General features: G+C 38.7%; 1 protein-coding gene across 4 annotated transcripts in view; it reads left to right on the top strand.

Moving 5' to 3' along the window:
* ELF1 (E74 like ETS transcription factor 1) overlaps window positions 1-27,199 on the top strand; it is a 117,027-nt gene that overhangs the window by 84,980 nt on the left and 4,848 nt on the right. For all 4 annotated transcript variants that reach the window (XM_065902361.1, XM_065902363.1, XM_065902362.1 and 1 more), the window contains 6 exons: window positions 1,567-1,747; window positions 10,747-10,854; window positions 12,361-12,528; window positions 20,059-20,142; window positions 20,865-21,057; window positions 21,992-22,432. In XM_065902361.1, coding sequence (XP_065758433.1) covers window positions 1,567-1,747; window positions 10,747-10,854; window positions 12,361-12,528; window positions 20,059-20,142; window positions 20,865-21,057; window positions 21,992-22,432 — 1,175 coding nt within the window. The remainder of the gene's footprint in view (window positions 1-1,566; window positions 1,748-10,746; window positions 10,855-12,360; window positions 12,529-20,058; window positions 20,143-20,864; window positions 21,058-21,991; window positions 22,433-27,199) is intronic.

The following is a 27,199-nucleotide window of genomic DNA, read 5'->3' as shown; positions in this document are numbered from 1 at the left end:
TGAAGTATAATGAATAGTACTCTCACCATATGACAAGGAGAGCAAGATGAAAGAAGTTAATAAGTGTCTGCCTTTTTACTTTAAGAAGTAATTATTTTACAGACAGCTCTTATTATGTAGTATTATGATTCATGTATACTTAGATATGAGATTTCCCTGATGACTCAGTGGTAAAGAATTCACCTGCCAATGCTGGAGACACAGGTTTGATCCCTGGGTGGGGAAGATCCCCTGGAGAAGGAAATGGCAACCCCCTCCAGTATTCTTGCCTGGGAAATCGCTGGGACAGAGGAGCCTAGCGGGCTACAGTCCATAGAGTTGCAAGAGTCAGGCACGACTTAGCGACTAACAACAAAATACTTAGAAAGCATTTTTTTATTTGGTTTTCACTTTAATGTTAGTTTTTTTCATGACTAACTGATATTTGAGTAGGCTATTAAAAAGTATCTCTGGGTCAGTTTCCTCATCTGTGAAAGGAGATGGCTGGACTAGAGCTCTTTCGGTTCTCAGATTCCCTGATCTTATGACTGAACAGAAAGTGAAAGTTAATTTTCCTGTTTGAATCAAAAGCAGTTGTTAAACATGGCCTGTGTGCCAAGTGACTATGTAATATTTACTAAGCTCACAGATCTTTTTCTGTCCAAGAAACCTTGGTTGAGGTTTTATTTAATTGTATGCTTATTCATATGCCACTTCTTATTCATGATACTAGTTTTTGTTTTTAGTTTAGTTGACTTTAAAAACATACTTTTATAGAAATTCTTTATGAAAACTTGGCTATTGAGACCCAAAATTGGATAGTTAGGGAGTTAGAGATGGACATGTACACTTTGCAATATTTATTTATTTATTTTTAAAATTTATTTGACTGCACTGAGTCATAGTTACTGCGCATGGGATCTTTCTTTTTCCATTTTTTTTTGCTGCACTGCACCTTCGTTGCTGCGTGCAGGACTTCTCTAGTTGTGGCAAATGGGGCCTCCTCTCCGGTGCAGTGTCCGGGCTTCTCACTGCAGTGGCTGCTCTTGTTGCAGAGCACAGGCTGGAGATCACACGGGCTCCGTTGTTATGATGCACGGGCTTAGTTGCTCCACAGCATGTGGAATCTGCCTGGAGCAGGGATCAAACCCACGTGACCTGCAGTGGCGGGCAAAATGGAGCCACCAGGGAAGTTCTCTGCTGTGTTTAAAGTGGTTAGCCAGCAAGGACCTGCTGCAAAGCACGGACACCTGCTCAGTGTTATGTGCAGCCGGGATGGGAGGGGGTTTTGGGGGAGAACGGATACACGTGTATGTATGGCTAAGTCCCTTCCTGTTCACCTGAAGCTGTCCCAACATTGTTAATTAGCAACCCCAACCCAAAGTAAAAAGTTAAAAAAAAAAAGACCTGAAATTGAGTAATGAAAGTTTTATTTGGTCATCGTAGATGTATATTCTCTGTAGCCTAGGATTGTCAATATACAAGTAGCTGATGCTGTGAAAACTAAATTGCTGTCCAGCATAAAAGTTTGGGTTGTATTTAACAAAGCAGAACTTGGTTCATCTTTTTTTCCCCTTGCCCTCCCAGCTTGGTGATCCAGCTATTTTCCCCGCCGTCATCGTGGAGCACGTTCCTGGTGCTGATATTCTCAACAGCTACGCAGGTCTGGCCTGTGTGGAGGAACCCAATGACATGATCACCGAGAACTCCCTGGATGTCGCCGAGGAGGAGATCATCGACGAGGATGAGGACGACATCAGCCTCACAGGTCTGTGCTCCCCCCGGCAGCGTCCTCGTAGGCATTAAGCGGCTTCTCTCTTCCCAGGTGGCTCAGATGGTAAAGCATTTGTCTACAATGTGGGAGACCCGGGTTCCATCCCTGGGTCGGGAAGATCCCCTGGAGAAGGAAATAGCAACCCACTCCAGTACTATTGCCTAGAAAACCCCATGGATGGAGGAGCCTGGTAGGCTACAGTCCATGGGGTCGCAAAGAGTCGGACACAACTGAGCGACTTCACTTTCTTTCTTTGTGATTCGGGGGCTGGAAGAACGCTCCCGACTCAGTTCTGAGTAGCGTCATTAGTGGCAGAAGCTAGAGCCCTGCAGGGAGAAGGAAGTGCCGTGTTCCTTCCGATCTGCCTGTGGTTCATAGCACCTGCTCACCTGCCCTTCTCTCCTAAATAGACGGAATGAGCGCGACACCACAGGAGGTGTGTGAGAGGAGCCCAGCCAGCCCCGTTCACCAGGCCTCACCAAGCACGGTGTGCCTCCTCCGCACTCCTGGTGACGATGAGAGGCTGCCTGTAGGGCAAAGGATAGGACTGCTCTTTGGTCACTGCTGCTGCAGAAGGCAGAATAGGAGGCCGTGACCCAAATGTAGGAGAAGGTGCTGGGGTTTCAGCAAGATTTCTTCAGTCAGAACTAGTAGGATATTTCAAACCAAGGAGTTCACTGCCTAAGTGTTGAGGTGGTGCTTTTTTCATCAGTTTTGGAAACTGATGCATGCGTTTTTATTTTTATACACTTAAACTTTCCTGTATCTTGGCCAGAGATGTTGGAGATGTTTGAGAAAATAAATTATTTGGAAGTAAAGATTATTTGAATATTTATTATTAATTTAAAAACCAGAAATTATGGAGAAGGAAATGGCAACCCACTCCAGTGTTCTTGCCTGGAGAATCCCAGGGACGGCGGAGCCTGACGGGCTGCCGTCTGTGGGGTCGCACAGAATCGGACACGACTGAAGCGACGTAGCAGTAGCAGCAGCAGTGTTTACTCACTGGGGAACAGTTTGAAATAGCAGAAAGGGCCATGACTACTTGGTTTCAGAATCCTCACTGCAACTTACCAAGCACTGGGACCCTGTGGAAAACATTCTGCCTCTCTGAACTCAGAGACAATAATAAGAGGATCAGATTAATGTGAAAATAACCTATTTATAATCTATAGATCAGGACTATGAAAGATATCCTGCTGCAGACTGACTCCTTCAAGCCTTGTCCATGAATATTTTTAGGTTGTAAGGAGTTTGGGGACTGAAGAACAACAGAATAACCTTTAATGAGATGATTCCTTAAGGGTCCCTAAAAATAAACAATGCCATACAATTTAAAATCAGCACCAGGCTTCCCTGGTGGTCCAGTGGATAAGAATCTGGCTGCCAGTGCAGAGGACACGGGTTCAATCCCTGGTCTGGGAAGATTTCACATTCCACAAAGCCCAGGTGCCGCAGCTACTGAAGCCTGTGTTCCTGGAGTCCGGGCTCCACAACAAGAGAAGCCTGATCACCAAACTATAGAGAGTAGCCCCCGCTTGCTGAAAGAAGAGAAAGCCCGTGTGTAGCAACGAGGACCCAGCACAGCCAAAATATATAAATAGAATTTTTAAAAATAAAAAAGCAAATGCTTTTAGAAAAACCAGCACCAACTAGAGATTATCATCTCAAAAGGTGTAAATCAGACTATGACTAACCAGAAAAAGACCCCACAGTGGGACTTCAGTTTTGCCAAGTACTCTAGTAAGTACTTAATCCCTGCACTTCAGTCTCCTCTTCTTTGAAGCAAATAAAAGATACTTTACTACTTTGGAGATTGTGGAAGATAATATATGAGGATGTCTTTTGAGCTTTCAGATTTCAAAATGCAAAACAAATGTTGTTATAGGGGCTTAGTCTCATAAAAATTAGAACTCCTCTAATTTCAGAAATGGGAGAGGTAATCCTCCATGGCCAAATGGAGGACACCAGTAAAGTTAACTTACCACAGGAAAGACCTGGCCTCTCTCTGTATGTCCTCTATGAGGCTGCATATTGGTCAATGTTCTGATGCAGTGAACAGGTTAGACAATGTGCTAGACAATTTGAATAAAAGGATTACAGCATGCCAGGTGATTTATGGAATTACTAAGGTGGTTAAACAAAAAACCTGTAGGATGCAATTCCAGAATCTCTTCTCAAGTCTATACTGCAGAACCAGGCTGCCAGAGGAGCTGCTCCTACCAAATCAGGAAGGTAGGTGCTTATGAAACCAGGAGGCACCCTGTATTATGTACATCACTCTGAGCCGCTAAATCAGCTACTGCTACCAGTTCTGAACCGCTTAACTGTGCTCCATTCAAGAAACCTTGTGCAAAACCAGGAAGCTGCCACTCTAGCTTCAGAGGCCCACATCATGCCAGCTCTTCTACTATCCAGAATCTTTTTCTGCTCAGTGGGCAAGCCTCAGAGACAGAGAACCTCTGCTGTAACCCACACTGGTCAAATGCATGCCCAGCATCCCATTTATCTCAGTTCAAATTTCAAGTGTCATGTGACTGCATCTGAAATGGAAGCTGAATCAAACCTCGATCACCAGCTGAAAACGAACTGGAGAAATCTGTTTTAGCTTCCTGCTCTCCACAGGAAAAGGAAGTCATACTCGAAGAAAACTGGAATAGATAATTCTGAGCCAAACCTCCATGGCTGCCTTAGAATTCACTCACTTCTCCACATTCAGCTCTGAAAATTCCAAACCTTTTTGTTTTGTTATACAGAAAATTTGATCCATCTTTGGACCCAACATTCCTATTGTAAATAAGTTCTTAATAAATCCATATTTGGGACTTCAAAAAAAAAAAACCAGAAATTAACATTTTTCACAGTATTATCAACTAAACCTGGCCTTTATTTGTATTCCACGCGTTTCACACTAATGCCCTTTTTCTGTTCCAGGAGTCTATCTAGAATCTCACACAGCAATTTGTTAGTAGTCATTTTTTCCTAGGTACTTCCAATCTCTGATGGTTCCTTTGTCTTTCTTTGTCACTTATAACCTTGACACTTTTGAGGAGTACTGGGTCAGACATTGTAGAATGTCCCTCAGTTTTATTTCTGTGATGTTTTTTCATGATGGAATGTGATAATGCATTTTGGGGCAAGAATACCACCAAAATGGCGTTGTCTATTTCTTATTGTATCATATTAACATAGTAGATCTTTGTAAAAGTACGTTATCTCACTTAATTTTCAGCAGAAAAAGAAATGAAAGTAAAGAAGTTCAGTGACTTGCCTGATGTCACACATCAAGTGACTGCGCCCTCACTGATAACATTGACCAGCAGCACTTAAGTTTTGTATTGTCCTCTTATATTTTGCAAAGCATGTTCTCATATATTCACATCTTTGTTCAGAGCAGCTCAATAAAAGTTTTTAATGAATCTAGACTTGTCTTTCCCTTATCAATAAGGGAATTAGATGACTTAAATTAGAGGTTTCTACTCATCGCTGACTGTGATCCTTGTGTTTTGTATAACAGAGTGACCACCTCTCTGCATATATAGATGTGTTGTCTAGCTAATGGGGTTTCTGCAGTGTGTTCTGATCTACTTTCTTGATGCATTAGGGTGAGGCCACACACTCTGTGGGTTGGGAACCAGAGTCTTCCCTGAGGCGGTGTTTATTCCTGGTTTTAGCGGCCAAGGAAGATACTGGTCCTCAGAGGAGAAATAGAGACTAGGAAAGCAGATCCTGTATCTTTAGGAGAAGGAATCATTTCTTCCTTTCAGTGCTTCACTCTTGGGCTTAGACTTGAAGACTGCTGATGATGAGATGCAGACAAGTGCCTTCCTTCTTAGAGAACAGAATAGATCCAGAAAATAAGCCATATTTTGACAGATTTGCTGTTTTCGTGTTTCTTCTCTCATCTTTATCTTCCAACCCAAGCCTCTGTTTAACTCTTCCATACTTGTCTGAGTCAGGTCATGAGAAATAAAAGGATATTATAGCCCCCCGCATAGTCCAGAGTGGGGGAGGGAAGAGGACCATGCTTTTAAGAGGCTGCAGGGCTGGTGGTGATGGGATAGAGCAGTTTATAAGCTGTAATTATGAGACCTAGGTAGCACTTCCGATGATAAAGAATGTTGTTAACATTTTTAGGTATGATAGTAGCATTGTGTTGGACTCTTTTATCTTTCAGATACATATGCTCAAATACTTAGAGATAAAATATGGTGTCAGAGATTCCTTCAGAAAAATCCTGAAGGTCACAGTGTGTGGGGAAAGGGTCCTTGGGCAGTAAGTGGAGGATGCATGAGATGAAAGACAGTTGACTATGTTCTGATAATGATGGATGCTGAGAATGGGTATGTGAGAATTCATTTTACTGTGTCCCATAATTTTGATTGTTTGAAATTTTCAATAATAAAAAGATCAAACTGTTTTTATGGATGTGAAACTTACCGTAGGTGGCCACTGTCATCTATAATCCCTGATTTCAAATTTTCCTGTTCATAAACACTGTTACCTATGAAATGTACAATGTTAAAATACCACTTTAATATGTTTATATGTTGGGGTTTTATATAAAATTTCCTTTGAAACAAGGTTGTGTTGTTAAAATTTTTTGAAAAGCATTTGATTAAGAACTCCTATGTGGAATTTCTTCTTTGCCAGTCTTGAGGATCTGAAAGTGAAATTACTAAAGGAGATGGACCCCTTTAGACCCATCAGCCCAGCTGCTCTGGGATCCAGCCCCATTCACCAGTGGGTCAACACCAGTTAGGGGACACACAACCCTGGACCCACAACCAGCTGTGTCAGGAACTGGCCCCGCCTCTAGCAGGTTAACACTAGATCTGGGGCCCCGGGCCCCACACCTCCCCACTCTAGAACCTGACTCTGCCCATTTGTGAGCCAGCACTAGCCATGGGCCCACCTGGGGTCTCTGGCAGCTTCTGTGCAAGGCCCACCCTGCACCAGCCACAACTACCAGTTCACCCGCAACAGCTAGCCTGTCACAAGAGAAGGAGCCACACGGTCCACTTGGGGTGTCCCAGAGCTCATAGCTCTGGTGACCGGAGGGGAGAGCGCTGCTGGGAGGCACAGGAGGTCTCCTACAAAAGACCACTCCTCCAGGATCGGGAAATGTAACCAGCCTACCAGATACACAGAAATAAAAAGAGCAAGTTAGACGGAATGAGGTGGCAGAGAAATAATCTTCTAAATGAAGATGCAACCCCAGAAGAACAACTAAGTCACGTGGAGATTGGTGATCTACCGTATAGAGAGCTCAAGGTAATGATTGTAGACATGTTCATGGAACTCTGGTGAAGAATGGGTGCATAGAGCAAGAAGTTAGACGTTTTTACCAGAGTTAGAAAATGTAAAGACCAACCAAATAGAAGGATACAATAACTGAAATGAAAATGTGCTAGAAGGAATCAACAGTAGATTAAATGATACAGAGGACTGGATCAGGAAGCTGGAAAACAGTGTTGGAAATCACTGAAGCTGAATGGAAAAAGGAAAAATGGTAAAAAGAAATGAAGACAGTTTAAGAGACCTCTCAGACAACATAGTGTATACTAATATTTGTATTATATGGGTCCCAGAGGAGAAGAGAGAGAAAAGTGCAGAGAACATATTTGAAGACATAATAACTGAAAACTTTCCTAATCTGGGGAAGAACACAGACATCCAGGCCCAGGAAGCAGAGAGAGTCCCAAACAAGATCAACCCAAGAAGGACCACACCAAGACACACTATAATTAAAGTGGCAAAAATTAAAGATAAAGCAAGGATTTTAAAAGCAGCAAGGGCAGAGCAACAACTTACAAACAAGAGAACCTGAATAAGGCTACGAGGTGACTTTTCAGCAGAAACCCTGCAGAACAGAAGGGAGTGGTTCCTTATATTTAACGTGCTGAAAGGGAAAAATCTACAACCAAGAACACTTTACCCAGCAAGGTTCTCATTCACATTTGGTGGTGAGATCAAGTTTTACAGACAAGCAAAAACAGCTAAAAGAGTTCTGCACCCACAAACCAACTTTATAAGAAATGTTACAGGGACTTTTCTAACTGAAAAAGAAAAGGCCACAACTAGAAACATGAAAATCATGAAAGGAAGGCAAAGAGTAAATTAGTCGTGTAGAAGGGTTAAAAGACAAGAATAGTGAAATCATCTATATCCACAATAATTGTAATTGAGATATACAGAACAAAAATATGTAAAGCATGATGTCAAAAAACAGTAAACATGGAGTTGGGGAGTAAAAATGCAGGGTTGTCCATGGCTGATTCATGTCAATGTATGGCAAAAACCACTACAATATTGTAATTAGCCTCCAATTAAATTAATTAATTTTTTTAAATGCAGAGTTGTTAAAATGCGTTTGAACTTAAGTGATGAATAGCTTTATGTGTGTGTGTGTGTGTGTGTGTGTATATATATATATAACTTTGTACAGTTTGGGGAGTATAGTAAATAACTGTGTAGTATCTTAGTATGGTAACATTTCATAACTGGACATGGTAGTGATCATTTTGAAATGTATAGAAATACCCAATCACTATGTTGAGGAAGTAACAGTGTTGTAGGTCAGGTGTACTCCGAAAACAAGTAAACAGACTCACAGAAAATGAGATCAAATTTGTGGTTACCAGAGGTAGGGGGAGAGGGGAATGAGAATTGGACAAAGGTCAAAAGGCACACACGTTCATTTAGAAGATAAAAAAAGTACTAGAGATATAACGTACAATATGATAAATGTAAGTAACACTGAGGCACGTTATATATAAAAATTAAGAGTAATTCTTCAGTTCTCATCCCAAGAAAAATTTTTGTGTCCTTAATTTTATATCTATATGAAATGATGGGTATTCACTAAACTTATTGTGATAATCATTTCATGATTGAAATGATCAAATCCTTATGCTGTACACCTTAAATTCACACAATGCTGCATGTCAATTATATCTCAGTAAAACTGGAAGGAAAAAAATCTGGTGGTTTCAGTGTTGCCTACAAGAAATTATTTTATATCTTATAAAATAATTATAATATAAATTATTTATATAATCCATTTAATGATGGGAAAACATTTTCTCTGTATTTTAAAAAGCTTACTTGTACTTCTTTTTTGATTTTCATTCCTGTTTTATGTAGGACTCACCAATTTATTTTGCATTTCCTGCCCTGAGCACTGAGGCTGAGTGTAATAAACAAACTTTTACAAATTAGATCACTGGTATTAAATTTGCTTTATGTTTTTTGAAATTCGAAAGGTAGTTTGATTTCTTTATATAGCTGTGGAATGATTTCTAGTGTATATGAAGTTTAAAAAGCAAGGGTCAGTACAGCATGAATAGTTGTTTATTATTTAAGATAAGGGAGAGAGTAAAAATGATATGTATGTGTTTGCTTATATCTAAACATAGAAACATAAACTAGAAACTAATAAAAATCTTTTAAACTCAGTGGTCACTTTTGAAAGATCCCATTTTTTACTCTGAAAATTCGTGAATAACAGAAAAAGACCCAAGCATTTAATTTGCCTTTATTGTATAAACCTTGGCTCAGGGTAACCAGATAGTTGATGACAGCAAGTTCTTCTTTGTAGAGAATTCTAGCTAATAAATGTGAGAGGAATGATAAGATTATGATTATCACCATTTTGGAATCCCTAATGAACTCCTGGATCTAGGCAAACTGTCATCAATAACTGCTAAAGCCTTTAGATGAAAGGCTGTTGGAAAATTTAATGATAACTGGATCAGGCTGACAACACTTGAAACTGATTCTCAGTCTAGCAGTACTGAAGAAAGACAGCCTACTTTCAAAAAGCACATAGAAGCATACAGCATCACCTTCAAGTATTCTTGCCGAAAAACTGAATGTGAATCAAGTCAGTCTTGTAGAAATATCTACCAGTTTACAGGAAATACATGGGGGAGGGCTGTGGTAAGTGGCACCACAGAGATATAATCAGCAAAATCTAAAATGTGGGAAACTACAAACAGATTGACCCTGTTTCTCTTAAGATAAACAGCAAAACAGAAAAAATAGGAAGGAAGGTGTATGCCACCAAGTGTAATGCATGAACTTTGTTTGAAATCTGTTGTGAACAAGCCAACTTTAAAAAAAAATCTGAGACAGAGAAATTTCATTATTAAGTGGATATCTGATTTAAAGAATAATTAATTTGTAAAAGATGTGACCATGGCATTTTCTGTATACTATAATATTTACAATGACTGACAGGCTGTCTGAGGTTCACTTTGAAATAATCTTGTGTCTTTTTTGAGCTGGGGAGTATAGATTAAGGAAAATTGATTGTTAAATATTAAAACTGGGCCCTTGATATATTCAGTTCATTGTATGATTTCCTCTACTTTTGTGTATATTTGATATTTCTCATTATAAAAGCTTGACAAAGAAGTAATTTGAAATTCTCCTTGTAATATTTTCTTAATTGCTATGTAATTAAATAGTTATACATACTAATTTTATCATTTTCATCTACCTAGCAGAACTTTAAAATATTTATAAAGCTTATATAAATGAATAGCTAGAGTTATATAAATTTTTAGAAGATGGTAATTGATTATTGACTTATCTGTGCCTTACTTGCTTGATTTTTTAGAAAAAATTAGTTTTAATGGGATATTTCCTTCAATTCATGGAATTCCAGAGCTTTGACAGAAGAGTAATCTGCTTTTCTACTATGCCGTAAATCTACAAGATTTTAAATAGAAGCCTTAAGTTTTTAGTAGGAAGTGTTACAGTGCCCTGTTTTAATAACTTTACTAGGCTTTTTGAAGTATTTATCTTTTCTGGTTTTAACTATTATGGAGGAACTGAATCTTAGTTCCCCAACTGGGGATTGAACCTGGGCCCCCGCAGTGGAAGAGCAGAGTCCTCATCCCTGGACCACCAGGAAATTCCCAAACCTGTGTTTTTTAGAACAACAGATGTCTTGTGCTAATTCTGTTTTCTGTTTAAATGTATTATAGTTGAAGCTTCCTGTCATAATGGGGATGAAACAATTGAAACCATCGAGGCTGCTGAGGCACTCCTCAACATGGATTCTCCTGGCCCTATGCTGGATGAAAAGCGCATGAGTGAGTGTTACGTCTGTTCACGTTCTTATGCTTTTTATTTTTAAAGTGTAGTTGATTTATAATGTTGTGTTTATTTCTGCTGTACAGCAGAGTGACTCAGTAACATACATACATATACATACATTCTTTCTCATTCTTTTCTGTTATGGTTTATCACAGGATGTTGAGTATAGCTTCCTATGTTCTGTAGTAGCACTATGGCTATATGCTTTGAAAAACTTTTCCTGTCATCTCTCTTTTTTAGATGATAAACATCAAGAGACCAGAGTCATGTTTTATTTTTTTAGCATCCTAAATGTATTTTAAGGTACAGTACTGGTTGAGGTATCTTTACTAAAGTGTTCAAACAGGATTTTTTTTTTTTTAGATTTGAGGAATGAAGACTTTGAGAATAAAAAGGTAATTTAGGTGTCACAGAGGTTATGCAGGGTATTTTCTTAACCTAATTGGTGAAGTATTAGTGTATTTAGGGTCCAAATAATTAAAATTTAGTGATTTCTGTCATTATTCATCAGTGAATAGGCAAAAATCCATTGAAATGTTTTCTAATACCTTATGACATAAAATTTACTACCACATTTATTGATTTGCTTTTAAATCCATGTTCTCCTTTGGACTTTTCTGACAAGAAAGTGGTCAGACTTATAAAATGAATTATTATTAAATCAATTTAAGACGTTTATTGAGGGTTTTCTGTATGCATAGCAATGCATTAGGCAATAATGTGATATAGAAATGAATAGATTTTATTTCTTTCCTCAAGCTTCCAGTTTTCTTTTGAAGATAGTTATTTATGTAAATAACTGTAAAAGCCAAAAATGCCAAAAGAGGGATAGCAGAGTGTTCTGGAAGGAGAGATTTCTCTAGCTGAAAATACTGGTGACTGACTTTTTGGAAGGAATGTTTTGACCTGGGCTGTTAGTGACAAATAAGCTTTTCATGTGTAGAAGAAGGCAGGAAAGGGCATTCGAGGCAGACAGAGTCCATTGAATCAACGACATAGATCTGTGAAAGAATGAGAGGTTTAAGCTTCAAAATGTTTTGGTATAATTAAAGTAAATTAAAGTAATGTTTCACAATGGGTTACGTATTGTGGATGTTCAACATGGTATGCTATGGAGTTTGGTTGTTCTTATCTTTTTTCCACCTGCAAACAATGAGAAGGTATGTCAGTTTTATTCTTCTTTCTAATTTTCACTCTGTAAAGTTTTTATAGAGAAGAATGATATGGTCAGATCAGACTTAGGTATTTGGAGAAAAACTTTAACGGCAATGCGAAAAATGCAGAAGAGAGACAGGATGGACTGGGGATAGGAAGTCAAGTCAGGAAGAATTGAATGGTTCAGTCAAGCCTGGACTGATCCAGCGAACTTGACTTAGGGCAGAGGAAGTGAAAACCAGGGGCTAGATTCAAGATTTCATTTCTCCTTTAATCTTCAAAGAAATAGGAAATATTTTATGAAATTATTTTGATTTATAATACAAAGTTGGTTTTATTCCCATTAGATAATAATATATTTAGTTCCTCTGAAGATGACATTGTTGTTGCCCCAGTCACCCATGTATCCGTCACACTAGATGGGATTCCTGAAGTGATGGAAACTCAGCACATTCAAGAGACATATGCACACTCACCAGGACCCTCATCACCAGAGCAACCTAAGAGAAAGAAAGGTAGGTGGGTAATCTGTTTAGGGAGAACAGTCCACTCTTGATGTGAAATCTAAAGGTAGCTTTTATTCAAAGATATTTCTACACCAGTTAAAACTTCTGTAAGATAAAATTGGTATAAAACAAATTGAGTTATTTCATATTAGATTCATTTTTTAAGAATTATGCTTTTAAAATATTTGAACTGTCTTATAGAAAAGGGATTTTTTCCCCAACTTTTTAAGCCTCAGTCTTGTATCTAAAGCCTTTTATCCAAGCTCCGAAAGAGCCCAGGGATAAGACCAGTTTAGTTTTCTCCTGGAGAACATAGTTTGATAACCACCAGCATAGATTCTAATAAAGATTCCAGTGGGAAGAGTACAAGTGGTAAACCAGCAGGTAAGTAACTGAAGAGGATACAACGTGCCAGAGGGAATTTTAAAGTATTCACAGATTAGAACCATACTTACATCCTGACACTGACACGTTTGCCTTTCTTGGCCTTTTGATTCTGCTCCAGCTTGTTTAACATGTTGAGTTTAATATCTTGGTTTATGGCATCACCAGCCACTGTGTAACCTAATTTCACATGAAATTAAGAGAAGTTTCAAGAGCCAAAGGTGAAGAGGAAAATAACAACAGTAAGAATGAGCTGACACTGCAACAGCTCTGAAGGGCTGAGAAGAATATGTCCGTCTGGAAGTCCAGGGGACTTGGTTTTATATTCCAAGTAGAGGCACATGCTAAAGTTTTGGTCCAAAGCAAAATGGGTATTAGAGAACTCAGGATATAATTCATGGGGTCCTTGGAAGGCTGTACCCTAAGGGGAAAAACAATCCACCCATTGGCACAGACAGATGTTAAGGAAACTTGTATTTTGTAGCTGAGTGGAAAAATTGTTCTTTTGAGAATTCATAATCCTAGGTTTACCTTAACCTAGGTTTATGACTAGATTTTAAATTATCACTGACTTTAGGAATGTCCAGCCAAGTAATTAACATAACAATGGCCCCTGCCTGGCAGTAACTTTGGGCCCCAGGAGAAGCTCTTGTAAAATTGCTTTGCCATGTCATATATTTAATCCAGGCTGCACGGTATTTCTTCAAATAAAACCCTGTTGAAGGTGAGCTCACACTTCAGTATCACAGAACACATAAGAAAGATACCTCCTGAATGAGGAGCAGCAGACATAGGGAATTCTGATTTCCCACTGGCTGCTCTCAGGAGCCGTCTTTGCATTGTCGCCATGTCTGGCTCCTCACTCGCTCAGCCACCTCCAACTCCGCCTCCACGGTGGACTCCAGCAGCTTCATCGCCAGAGTTCTCGCCCTCCTGCTTTCTTTCCAGTTTGCTGCATGACTTCACTGGCCCCATCGTGCCAGTACAGCCATGGACACCAGCTCCAGGATCACTACCAAGGACTTCAAGAAGCTGTGGGGGAGACAGGGAATGGGGGCGAGGACCTGCTAATGGGAATGGTGAGAATGAGGAAGATGGGGAACAGGAGGCTGACAGTGTGGTGGGTGAAGAAGAGGAAGAAGTTGGGGAGGGAGAGGAGGAGGAAGGTGATGGTGAGGAAGAGGGTGGCGATGAAGATGAGGAGTCTGAGGCAGCTGTGGGCAAAGCAGCAGCTGAAGATGATGGGGATGCTGACACTGACGCAAAAAAGCGGAAGATGGATGAGGATGACTAGACAGCAAAAAAGGAGAAGTTAAGCTTACAGAAAAGACTGCTATAGCCCATTCAGCCTCCTCTTGGCGTCTCGGAACCTAACGGTCAGGTGGAGTCCGGCCTGCCTGCCGCCTGCAGGTGCCACGTGCTCCCACTGTCCAGCCAGAGCCACACAACGTGAACTGGGAACAGGAGAGGAAGAAGGAAACAAAACTTCCAAGGCCCAGGGTATTTTTCTTAAAGTACTTTTAAAAGGAAAATTTGTGTTTTATATTTATATTTTATATTTTTGTATATATTGTAGGGGTCAGCCATTTTTTTTTTTTAAGTTTTTTTTTTTTTTTTTTTCCCTTCAGTGGGTTTTGTCATACATTGATATGAATCAGCTATAGAGTTACACGTATTCCCCATCCCGGTCCCCCATCCCACTTCCCTCTCCACCCGATTCCTCTGATGATCTCGGATGAGCAAATCAGTCTTCCCAGCATTCTCTCTCCTACTTCTGACTTTCCTTGTGGTGTGACCATGTTCATTATAATCTCAAAGGAGAAAGAAAATGTTGTTTAAAAAAAAAAATCTACAACAAGAAAATTAATCTTATTTCGAGCATGCCAGTAACACTTTTTGTGCATGTACATAGCTGTACCATAAGTACCTGGTTTTTATGACCAGGTTATGTTAAAGTTAACCAGGTTAACTTTTATGGTTAAAAAGGCCAGTGATAAAAGTTTTCTTTTTTTTCCTTGACTATGAAGTTGTGGTTTATTACTATTACTATTATTTTGGCCTGCTTGATGTGTGTGTGAAACACTGTTGTCCAACAATAAGCCAGAATTCAAAAAAAATAAATCCTAAGGTTAGTTCACTATGAACCTCAGATAATAGAATTATCAAATAGAAACTTCCAATGAATATGATTATAATGATTAATGCAAAAGAATAGAAAATATGGTCAAAGAATGAGACTATTAAAAAATACCAGGTGAAACTTCCTCCTCTAGTTAAGATGGAGTAATAGCACCTGATGTAGCAACCATTTTTTGGATATGACACCAAAAGCACAAGCTTTACAAAGGCTAAAATTAATAAGTGGAACTGCAATAAACTCAGTCTCTGCACAGCAAAAGAAACTGTCAGCAAAATGAAAATGCAACCTGCAGAATGGGAGAAAATATTTGTAAATCATGTATTGGATAAGGGGTTAATATCCAAAATATATAAGCAACTCATATAACACAATAGCAAAAAAAAAAAAAAAAATCCAATTAAAGAATGGGCAGAGAACCTGAATAGACATTTTTCTGAAGAAGACATATAAACAGCCAACATGTACAAGCAAAGATGCTAAATACTGCTAGTCATCAGGGCAGTATAAATCAAAACCACAGTTAAGATACCTCTTCACACCATAAGAAGAGGTATGAAAGGCTAGAAAAAAATCAAGAGTCATTTATTTGGTAGGAGGGGGATTGGGACATTGAACTGCTTTTAAATGATGTGAAGAAACTCTCTCTTCACCCTCTTTTTCCACTTCTCTGGTGCTTTGAAATGCCTTCCTAGGGAGGTTGAGAGCTGGGGTGCATTCTCAAGCTGCTTTTTGAGGCTGGCATTTTGAAATACACTGGAAATCTATCTCACCTCTGAATCATTTGTTCGGTCTCATCATGGAGAGGGGTGGGGTGGAGAGTATGCCGTATCTCACATTGTGTTGTATACCTTAAACTTATACAATTTGTCAGTTATATATTAATAAAACTGGAAAAAATAAAAACAGAACCCAGATTTACCCTCCTGTTTGAAACAACTGAAACCACAAACAAAATATCTGAAGCAGTGGTTCTAAACAAAGTGGACATCAGTCAACAAAAACCAGCGATCCCTGGAAAATAGGAAACCAATGAGGTGTGATTACCCCACCTTCCTTCGTGGAGAAGATAGTTTTTGGAAAACAGTATGACAGTTCCTTAAAAAACTTCATGTATACTTAACACACGACCCAGCCATTCTGCTTCTCGGTATTTACCCAAAAGAAATGAAACTATACATTTAAGAGAAAAACTTATTCATGAATGAATGTTCTTAGCAGCTTTATCTGCAACAGCCCCAAACTGGAAATGACCCAGACATCCATCAGCTGCTGATTGGATTAAACATGTGGTAATATCTATGCAATGAAAGACCATTCAGCAATAAAACGGAATGTACTGTTGGTACATAAGACAAAAATGGATGAACCTCAACATAATTATACTAGGGAAAAAGAGCCAGATTCCCACCCCCCTGCCATAAAAGAAGAGTATGGTTCTGTTTATATGAAATTGTACAAAGTGTAAATCTATAATCATAGAAAACAAGTGGTTGGTTACCTGTGGATTGGGCAGGGTGGGGAAAGTGAGGATTACAAACGCACTTTAGGGAATGAAGATATGTTCATTATCTTGAGTGATGGTTTCACAGGTGTATACATAAGTCAAACCTTACCAGATTATAAACTTTAAGCATAAGGAGGTTTATTGTATGTCAGTTACACCTCAATAAAGCTGTTTTTAGAAAGTAAAAGACTAATATCCTACTTAATGGTGAAAGACTGACATGATAAGGAACCAGATAGAACACATAATATGTGGGTTAAATAGCAAATGAGTCACTGCTGAAGAGAGAATCAGTGAGCTCCAATCTAGAGCTGATGTAGAGTAAAAGATAATAGAAGAGTTAGAGATGTGAGGATTGCTTGAGAAGATCTATACGTTTAATCAGAGCTCCAGGAAGGGAGAATGTGTAGAGTGAGGAAGAAGCAATATTCAAAGATGATGACTGAGAAATTTTCCAGAATGATGTTAATCCCAGCATAGTGAATCCTGAGTAGCATAAGTAAAATAGATGCAGGCTGAAATAGATTATGCTAAAAAATGTGGAACATCAAAGACTCCTTGCAACCTACAGCTAAAGCAAGAGGAAAAAAAAAAAGAAGAAGAAATGGACCAGGCAGGGAGAACCTGCATTACCTGATGAGGATTGATTATTGAATTGGCTACAAGCTCCCATGAAAGGCTGGAAGGGCTGGATATGTTCAACGTACCAGGAGAAATAACTTCACAAAATTTATATACCCAATTAACCTATAGTTCATGTGACGCTGTGTGCATCGTCACCATGAACAGTGAGGAAGACGATGGAGAGGATGGATGCTGGGTAGGCTACTGACAGTATCTGCCATGACTGACACTAGTGGAGTAAAACAGCGGGATAAAAACAGTACTATCAGGACTTCCTTGCTGGTCCAGTGGCTAAGACTCTGAGCTCCCGATGCAGGGGACCCAGACTCTGTCCCTGGTCAGGAATCTAGATCCCACATGCGGCAACTAAAGTTCCTGCATTTGCAGTGAAGATCAAAGATCCCACATGCCGCAACTGATCCAGCGCAGCCAAATAAATGTTTTTAAAAATGAGAGAAAATGAGAGAAAATAAAACAGTCAGAAGGATAGCACCTGACTGAAATCTGGCTTCTAATCCTCACAGTCATGAACACAGTTAGCTAGAAATCTCTGTAGGTTCTCTGCAGATGTCTGCAGTGATGGAGGTTAAGACACCAAGCTGCCTATTTTCCATGTGTATACATCTGGTAGTCTCAGGAGGGGCCAGGCCTGAAGAATGACTCTTTTGACTTTCTTCTCCTCATAGCTCAGTTGGTAAAGAATTTGCCTGCAATGCAGGAGACCCCAGTTTGGTTCCTGGGTTGGGAAAATCTCCTAGAGAAGGGATAGGCTATCCACTGTAGTAGTTTTGGGCTTCCTTTGTAGCTCAGCTGGTAAAGAATCTGCCTGCAGTGTGGGAGACCTGGGTTTGATCCCTGAATTGGGAAGATCCCCTGGAGAAGGGAAAGGTTACCCACTCGTATTCTGGCCTGGAGAATTCCGTGAGATCACAAAGAGTCTGACAGGACTGAGTGACTTTCACTTTCACTTTTCACTTTCCTTGACTCTTACTCACCTTAACTTCAGAAGTGTTTTCCTATTCAGTTTGTCTTGGGATGTGTTGCTATTAACAGACTGATTCCAGATGGGGAAAGGAGTACATCAAGGCTGTATATTGTCACCCTGCTTATTTAACTTATATGCAGAGTACATCATGTGAAATGCTGGGCTGGATGAAGCATAAACTGGAAACGAGATTGCCAGGAGAAATATCAATAACCTCAGATACGCAGATGAAACCACCCTTATGGCACAAGGTGGAGAGGAACTAAGGAGCCTCTTGATGAAAGTGAAAGAGGAGAGTGAAAAAGCTGGCTTAAAACTCAGCATTCAAAAAACTAAAATCATGGCATCTGGTCCCATCACTTCATAGCAAATAGATGGGGAAACAATGGAAACAGTGAAAGACTTTATTTTTGGGGCTCCAAAATCACTGCAGATTGTGACTGCAGCCATGAAATTAAAAGACGCTTGCTCCTTGGAAGAAAAGTTATGACCAACCTAGACAGCATATTAAAAAGCAGAGACATTCCTTTGCTGACAAAGGTCTGTCTATTCAAAGACTATGGTTTTTCCAGTAGTCATGTATGGATGTGATAGTTGAACCATAAAGAAAGCTGAGTGCCAAAGAATTGATGCTTTTGAACTATGGTGTTGGAGAAGACTCTTGAGAGTCCCTTGGACTGCAAGGAGATCCAACCAGTTCATCCTAAAGGAGATCAGTCCTGAATATTCATTGGAAGGACTGATGCTGAAGCTGAAACTGCAATACTTTGGCCACCTGGTGTGAAGAAATGACTCATTGGAAAAGACCCTGATGCTGGTAAAGATTGAAGGCAGGAGGAGAAAGGGATGACAGAGGATGAGATGGTTGGATGGCATCACTGACTCGATGGACATGAGTTTGAGCAAGCTCCAGGAGTTGGTGATGGACAGAGAGGCCTTGCATGCTGCAGTCTATGGGATTGCAAAGAGTCGGACATGACTGAACAACTGAACTTGTCTTGTGTTGCTACTGACCTTGTGACTTTAGCCCTATAATTCTTCTTTTTAAAGTTACTTCCCTAAATTGCCTCAACATTTGCCCTTGTGATGTGGATCAGAGGGAGTCAAATTCAAGAACCTTGTGGTTAGAAGTACTAACTGAAGTATCCATTTATGCTTAATCTCCATTGTCTGTCTCATGCAGGGTGGTAGTCTGTTCAGACAGCATCATTGCCCCAACCAAAGTCACAGACAGCATTGCTGCCAGGTTGTCGCTCTAGATAAGGGGAGAAGAGATCATAAACACGGTTTTAGAATAGTTGGTTGACCCAGACTAAGGCTGAACAAAACACACTTTTAACTCTGACTTGTCTGGGGCTGGGTGATGGATAACCATAAAGTTTGTTTGCTGTAAATTGAAAGAAATATAGAATAAGTTTTTTAAAAATACACAAGAAAATAAGAATTGAGTATGTGGTTCACAAAAATTTAACCTCAATTTAACCTTATTTTTTATATCTAGAAGTTTTGGATAGTTTCCAGTATTTGAGAACCAAGAGGCAGACATACTTTTATGGCTTAATTTTGAAGCCCAAGTTTTATCAATATCAGTAATGTTCATTTAAATGTTAAGAATTGTCACCTGAAAGATAAAATTAAAGTTTCAACTTAATCTCATTTTTACAAATGAGCCAAAGTATTGTTTTCTACATAAAAGTGTCTGTGATCTAACCTATGTTAATTTTTTACTGAAGTTATTTTCCTTTTAATAGTATTTAGGAAAACAATATGTGTTCCATGTATAAAATACCTGGCACTTGAAATTGAGGATAAATGACCAAAAAAACTTTTATAAACAGCTAAATTATCCATTTTCTCTCACTTTTGAGGGCAAATATTTATGTAGAGCCATTGTGATTTCAGGGAGAAAAACTAAACAACCACGTCCAGATTCCCCAGCCACTACACCAAACATATCTGTGAAGAAGAAAAACAAAGATGGGAAGGGTAAGTACTACTCCTGTAATTTCCTTATAATATTTATAGATCAAGTAACATTCAGAGTGCTCTAAAATATCTGCATACTGTAAGTAGAAACCACCAGATTTTATTGAAATGGATCTTATTGCTGCCCCATGCACAGTTACCACTTTCTGTAGAAACACTGGTAATAATGTAGCCCAAGTAATTCATTAGGAGATTTTCACTTCCCTGTCAAAATCATCCATCCTTTCATTTAATAATGAGTCTCTTGGAAGAATTCAGCCACATTAGGTTTTCAGTGCATAGACACTTTATTACGGTGTCTTGGAGTTTTAATATTTTCATAACTGCTTCCCAAATTTGAAGAAAATTGTTAAGGCTAATCTGCTGGCTCTTAATATAAAAAGAACAACTATTGAAAGGTTTTTTACATTTCTTTTTCCTTTTCTTCTATGTAATAATGGTTCTTAAAGAGACTGAAAGAAAATTTCTTACAATGGTTTCTCCCTAGGTCACCACAAATCTAATTGGCAGGATTGCTCTATTCAGATAACTTATGTGGGACTAATAAAAAGATCTATATTAGACTCTAGAAATTATGACCATTATATCACCAGTACTAACTGAACTGTGTAACTTGTTTTATATAATTATAGATGGAACTTAATAAGACCTTTAGTTGTGTTTTATTGTGCTCTTTCAAATAAAGTTTTGATTCAGTTAAAAAGAAATTGCTTTTGTTTCAGGAAACACAATTTATCTTTGGGAGTTTTTACTGGCACTGCTCCAGGACAAAGCTACTTGTCCTAAATACATCAAGTGGACTCAGCGAGAAAAAGGCATTTTTAAATTGGTAGATTCTAAAGCAGTATCCAGGTTGTGGGGGAAGCACAAAAACAAACCTGACATGAATTATGAGACCATGGGAAGAGCTCTCAGGTACGTGAAATTTCTGTAGTTCATGGTGTGAAGAATATTGTTTCTTAAATACTAGAAAGCAGGTAAGTTCTAAAAAGTCAGAGGGTTTTCTTTAGAAATGGTGAATTTTACTACTGAAGTGCTAAAACCATACTACTTATAGAAGTGAGTATTTAAATTGAAATATTATTTCAGTCTGGGAAAATGTTCTCCTTCCCCCCAAAATCTTCATGCAAATAATGGATATTTTATTTATGAAGAGATCAGAAAATGTTAAACTACCATCAGGCATTGTACACTGACCACAAGGCTCATATGTTTTGAGCCATTAAACTTAAATTCAGCACAAAATAACAAATGTTGGTATGCAGGTACTTAATAAGAGGGTGCATTTTTAAGCATGGACCTCAGATATGATACATTATGTTGGAATAAATTAATGCTTCAAGAATAATATTAACCATCATGAAAATGTTGAACAGAGACACCTCTTAAACCCACTTTTAGATTGTTTTTCTTTGATAATGTCATTTAGTCGTCAAGATCTGGATATGTTTGAGAAAAACTTATTGGAAACAACCAGATCTGATAACTTTATAACTTTTTTAAACCAGAACTATTTAGTTAAAGTTTGCATTTTATTTTTTAGCTCACACTTTTTAGGTTCTTGATCTAATTAGAATCAGTGACAAAACTTGAATCACATCTATTTGTACATCATTAAGTTTTATATAGAAAATTGTTTCAGATTTACTGAATCAACATTAAAACAGGTAGGGACATTATAGTTAAGCTATGGAAGAGAAAATAACTACCCTTCATTTAGAAATTCTTTTCTCACTTGTTTCCAACTTTAAACTCTTGTTTATGATTACAGAAGTTTTGCTGTGTTGAATATTATTTTAGTTTATGTTTAACCGACTACAGTATTGATAAAATTGTCTGTTTTGAATAGGTACTATTACCAAAGGGGTATTCTGGCAAAAGTAGAAGGTCAGCGCTTGGTGTATCAGTTTAAGGATATGCCGAAAGACCTTATTTATATAGATGACGAGGATCCAAGTTGCAGCATAGAGTCTTCAGATCCGTCACTGGCGTCAACAGCCACTTCGAGTAGGAACCCAGCAAGTCGGAGAGCATCTTCAAGTCCAGGAATGAAAGGAGGAACCACTACAGTTCTCAAACCAGGGAATTCGAAAGCTGCAAAACCCAAAGATGCCATGGAAGCTGCGCAGCCGTCCGAGGCTCTGAGGACAGTACAGTCCACACAGACCCCGTACCCTACCCAGCTCTTCCGGACTATTCACGTGGTGCAGCCGGTACAAGCTGTTCCGGAAGCGGAAGCAGCCAGCAGCATGCCAGAGGAGACGTTAAATCCTTCCGTTCCGAGTATTAGGTGAGAAAGCTAAAGGGACCGGTGCAGATCATCGTGTCATGTTCTGACAAGAGTCATTTTTGGTTAAATGTGTCGGGATTCAGAAGTGAAAATAAAAATGATACAGATTTCAAGCTAGAACTTTTGGTCAACAGATTGTTTCAGCAGCAAGGCATCAGTCCTCTGATTTTATCAGTGATTTATTATTTTTAAACTTTGACAGCGCTTGATGTGATTCTACCAATTTGAATCAGTCCTATATAGTTTTGTATAACTGATTGATCCATATAAGAAGAGATCCACATACAAGAAAATCCAGGGAATGGTTTCAGATCTTTTTGGGGACAAAGTTACAAGCTGTGAAAATATAACATACATTTACGTATAATGACCCTTTGGGATGCATTGAGTTCAAAGAAATATGCATTATTCCTTGGGAAGATAACAGTCTTATCAGATAGTATCCAGAATAGTCAAACAGGTTGGGAAGCCAGGAATCAAAGGTCCTCTTTTTCAGGTTTGTAGAGTGGCAGAGTTGGAGGAATAGTTTTTTGGCTTAATCAAATAAAATCTGCCTCATTCTCCCAGAGACGACATATCTTAACAAAGTCTAACAACAACTTGGACTGTCTTTTTTGCAGAAACTTGTGGCTGGTTTTGACTGATTTAGAATAGGAATAAAAGAGGAAGGCAGAAAATTAAGTGGACATTTTCAGGGTTCTTTTTTTTAGTTTCTACTGCTGTGAATTTCCAGAACATGAATTACAAGAGCCCTTCCAAATCCAATAAATATGATTCTTTTGATTATTTTCATTAGCTGACTCCTGTGTTACAGTTGTATATTCTCGAGCATAAATGCTGGATTTTTATTCAATTGATCTTGAAGTAAGCATTCAGTTCAGTTCAGTTCAGTCGCTCAGTCGTGTCTGAGTCTTTGTGACCCCATGAACTGCAGCACACCAGGCCTCCCTGTCCATCACCAACTCCCAGAGTTTACTCAAACTCATGCCCATCAAGTCAGTGATGCCATCCAGCTATCTCATCCTCTGTCATCCCCTTCTCCTCCTGCCCCCAATGCCTTCCAGCATCAGGGTCTTTTCCAGTGAGTCAGTTCTTCACACCAAGTGGCCAAAGTATTGCTGTTTCAGCTTCAGCATCAGTTCTTCCAATGAACACACAGGACTGATCTTGTTTAGGATAGACTGGTTGGATCTCCTTGCAGTCCAAGGGTCTCCCAAGAGTCTTCAACACCACAGTTCAAAAGCATCAATTTTTCGGTGCTCAGCTTTCTTCACAGTCCAACTCTCACATCCATACATGACCACTGGAAAAACCATAGCCTTGACTAGACGGACCTTTGTTGGCAAAGTGATGTCTCTGCTTTTTAATATGCCATGTAGGTTGGTCATAACTTTCCTTCCAAGGAGTAAGCGTTTTTTGATTTCATGGCTGCAGTCACCATCTGTAGTGATTTTGGAGCCCCCCAAAATAAATCTGACAGTGTTTCCACTGTTTCCCATGAATTACCTAGAATCAAAACAGACCTATTAGACCATTCAGTCTTCCTTGTACGCTCCATTAAACTTTTGACGAGTTTAAGAGAATTGAATTATCTTAAATTATTGACGTGTGAGGAGTGTAGGTCACATTTTTCCTATCATAATTAAACAAGTACTTACTTAACTATGTTTTCCTTTTAATATTTTATTTTCCTCTTAAGTTCTGTTGGTTACTTACGATGATTGAATGTCTAATTGGAATTATGTGGTTCCTCCCATTGGTTTCTAGGCTCTTTGTTGCCATTGTGTTTCTTTGTGTTGGTGAGAAACATGCAGTGGCCACAGCGGATCACTGGGGCTCCCTTCTTGGATGGATTCAGTTTTTCTTTTTTAGCATCTCTGACCAAAGGTTCCTTTTTAGACCTTGAGAATAAAAACAAACCAGAAGAAAAACAACAATAACAAAACACACAGCTTGAGCTCTGAAAGATAATAAATTATGGTATTATATTGGATACTTGATTACTTGAATGTCAGTTTCTGAATAAGACTCAGTGCCAGGTATTAAGGGGTTGTAATTAAAAAGCTTCCTTCCTGTGATTTTCAAGCTGTCTTTGGTATACCTGTCAGAATCTTCATTTTTACATTCTCTGAGAGTTCTGTGGGCTCCTCTTGTGGCTCAGAAGGTAAAAACGAGTCCTGTGGACTCTCTGCCTGATTCCTCCTTCTCCTGTTTTTTCTTTTCCAACCTCTGTGTTACTGATGCCTCTCATTGTGTGATGTTTCTGACCAGAGCCATCCTTTGTTTAATGGGTCAGGAGTCAGCACTTGTGGCATTGCCTTCTTGCAGCTGTTGTTAGGTCTGTTTTGCATGCAGAGTGTTGCCGTTTCCGTAGCTCCCACTGCCAGATCTGGCTCTGCTCGGAATTCCTTCCAGCTGAAGCTGACTGCTTGCCTATACCATGCTCTAGTGCATAATCCAGGTTTTCAGGTAACTTTAATGCCTGTCTCCTGCTATCCATTTAAATCTGTAGAAGTTACCTTCTAGCCACTATCCTTTTTCCAGCACCTAACATAGTCTGACACAGAACACTCCATATTCATAGAATTTGTGTGGAAGTAGTATATATGATTATTCTTTATCTCCTTTTAGAATAAGGAGTTCTCTAAGTGGACTACTTATAAAATGAACAAATATAAAATTTAATTAACTCTTCAAACTTTAAAACACAATTTTTTATTCTTTTTTTTTTGACCATGTCTTGTGGCTCACAAGAGGGATATTAGTTCCTTGGCCAGGGATTGAACTAGGCCCATGGCAGTGGAAGTGTCAAGAATTGACCACTGGTCCACCAGAGAATTTCCAAAACACAGTTTCTTCCTGTAGAAGTTGTTGTGTGTTTATATGCCTGTCTGTGAATCCACATCCATTTTTAAATTGGAGTATAGTTGCTCTACAGTGTTGCATTAGTTTCTGTTGTACAGCAAAGTGAATCAGTTATGTCCACATACATTCTTAATCATTTGTTTGATTTTACAACAATTCCTCTCTCATTTGCTTGTATTTTATTTTTCTCCCACAAGTCCTACCTATTTTCACTGTAATTATGCCAACTTTTAACTGTAGAAATTTCAAAATATGGAAGGGTTGAAATAGTACATTGAACACCTGTTTGCCATCCAGCTGGATTTACAATTGATATTTGTTTTTTTGCCTTATTTGCTTTCTCTCAATATTTATTTATACTCTTTTTTTTGCTTGTTTGGGTATTTGTCAAGTCAGTTGAAATTTCACCCCTAAATATTTCAATGTACAACTCTTTAAGAATACAGACATCCCAAGTAACCATATTATCACTCCTAAGAAAAGTTATAGAAATTTGACTATATCTTTCTTGACTAGTTTTTTAAAAATCCAAAGACCTTCGAAATATTTTTTTTCTGTAGTTGAGAGAAGGTAGAATACTTACGACTTAAATTTAGATTAATTATTAAATTAGTGTAACAGGAACTGATAACTTCAAAGCACTCTATATTGCATATACTTTACATATATTAAAGTATATAATCCTTATTGCACAATGGGGTATAGGTAATATTCAGTACTCCTATTTTACAGTTGAGGAAACTGAGGCAAAGAGAGGCCAAGGACCCTGGTCACAGGTGGAGATAGTGGTGGAGATAGTGTTTTAATGCAAGCAGTGTAGTCTAAAGCAGTGAACTTAGTGATCTGACATACTCTCAGTTAATTCACACGATCACAAGAATTATCACTTGTTTACCGAGAATTAGGAACATATTTCTTCTCTGTTTTTCCTTTGCTCGTTTCTTTTTATCTCACACAATTGCACATAGAATGATCCCTCAGTGTCCTCAGGGGATTATTTCCAGAACTCCTTTCAGACTCCAAAATCTGAGGGTGCCCCTTATGTAAAATGGCTAATATTAGCATATAAACTCCACATATCCTCCCATATACTTCAAATCATCTCTGGATTACTTATAATACCTAATATAGTATAAATGCTATGTAAGTAGTTGCCAGCATGTGGCAGATCATTCAAGCTGTGCGATTTGGAACTTTCTGGAATTTTGGGGGAGGTGAGGCTGGATATTTTCACCTGGGAATATCCAGACTCACCTGGATATTTCTGGGGGAGGTTGGTGAAATCTGGATGTGGAGCCATGAGTATGGAAGGCCAACTGTGTCTATGTTGAAATTGATTAAACTTTTCTTAATCGATTTATGGTATATGTGTTCAGGTTTACAAATCTTAACTTTGGCTTCACAAAAATAAACCTCTAGTAAAGTATTTTCCTAAAATTGTCCCTTGGTAAACTTGGAAGTCCATATACCTACCCAGTATAACTTGTTTCTCTACAGTGTTTTTCCAAGCACGAAGTTTGTCTTCAGTTCAGTTCATTTCAGTTGCTCAGTTGTATCTGACTCTTTGCAACCCCATGAATCACAGAACGCCAGGCCTCCCTGTCCATCACCAACTCCCGGAGTTTACTCAAACTCATTCCATCGAGTCGGTGATTGTCTTAGGGTCTTTTAAATAAATTAGCCTCTAAAAATATCAATATATAATGTATAAGTTACTTTAAAAGCAATCTAATGGAGTAGGAAGAATTTGGGCATAAAATTCTCACCCTACAACCCTTGTCAATTATTAGATATGACATTGGATTACATTAACCAACTATTCTATTTCCTCATCTATAAAATAAAGATGATATTATTTAACCTGACAGGTGGTTGTAACAATTAAATGACACTTCCCGACAG

Source organism: Muntiacus reevesi, chromosome 11 (assembly GCF_963930625.1).
Source record: "Muntiacus reevesi chromosome 11, mMunRee1.1, whole genome shotgun sequence".
Lineage (NCBI taxonomy): Eukaryota > Metazoa > Chordata > Mammalia > Artiodactyla > Cervidae > Muntiacus > Muntiacus reevesi.
The sequence above is the reverse complement of the archived record's forward strand: the minus strand, read 5'-3'. Positions and strand labels throughout refer to the sequence as shown.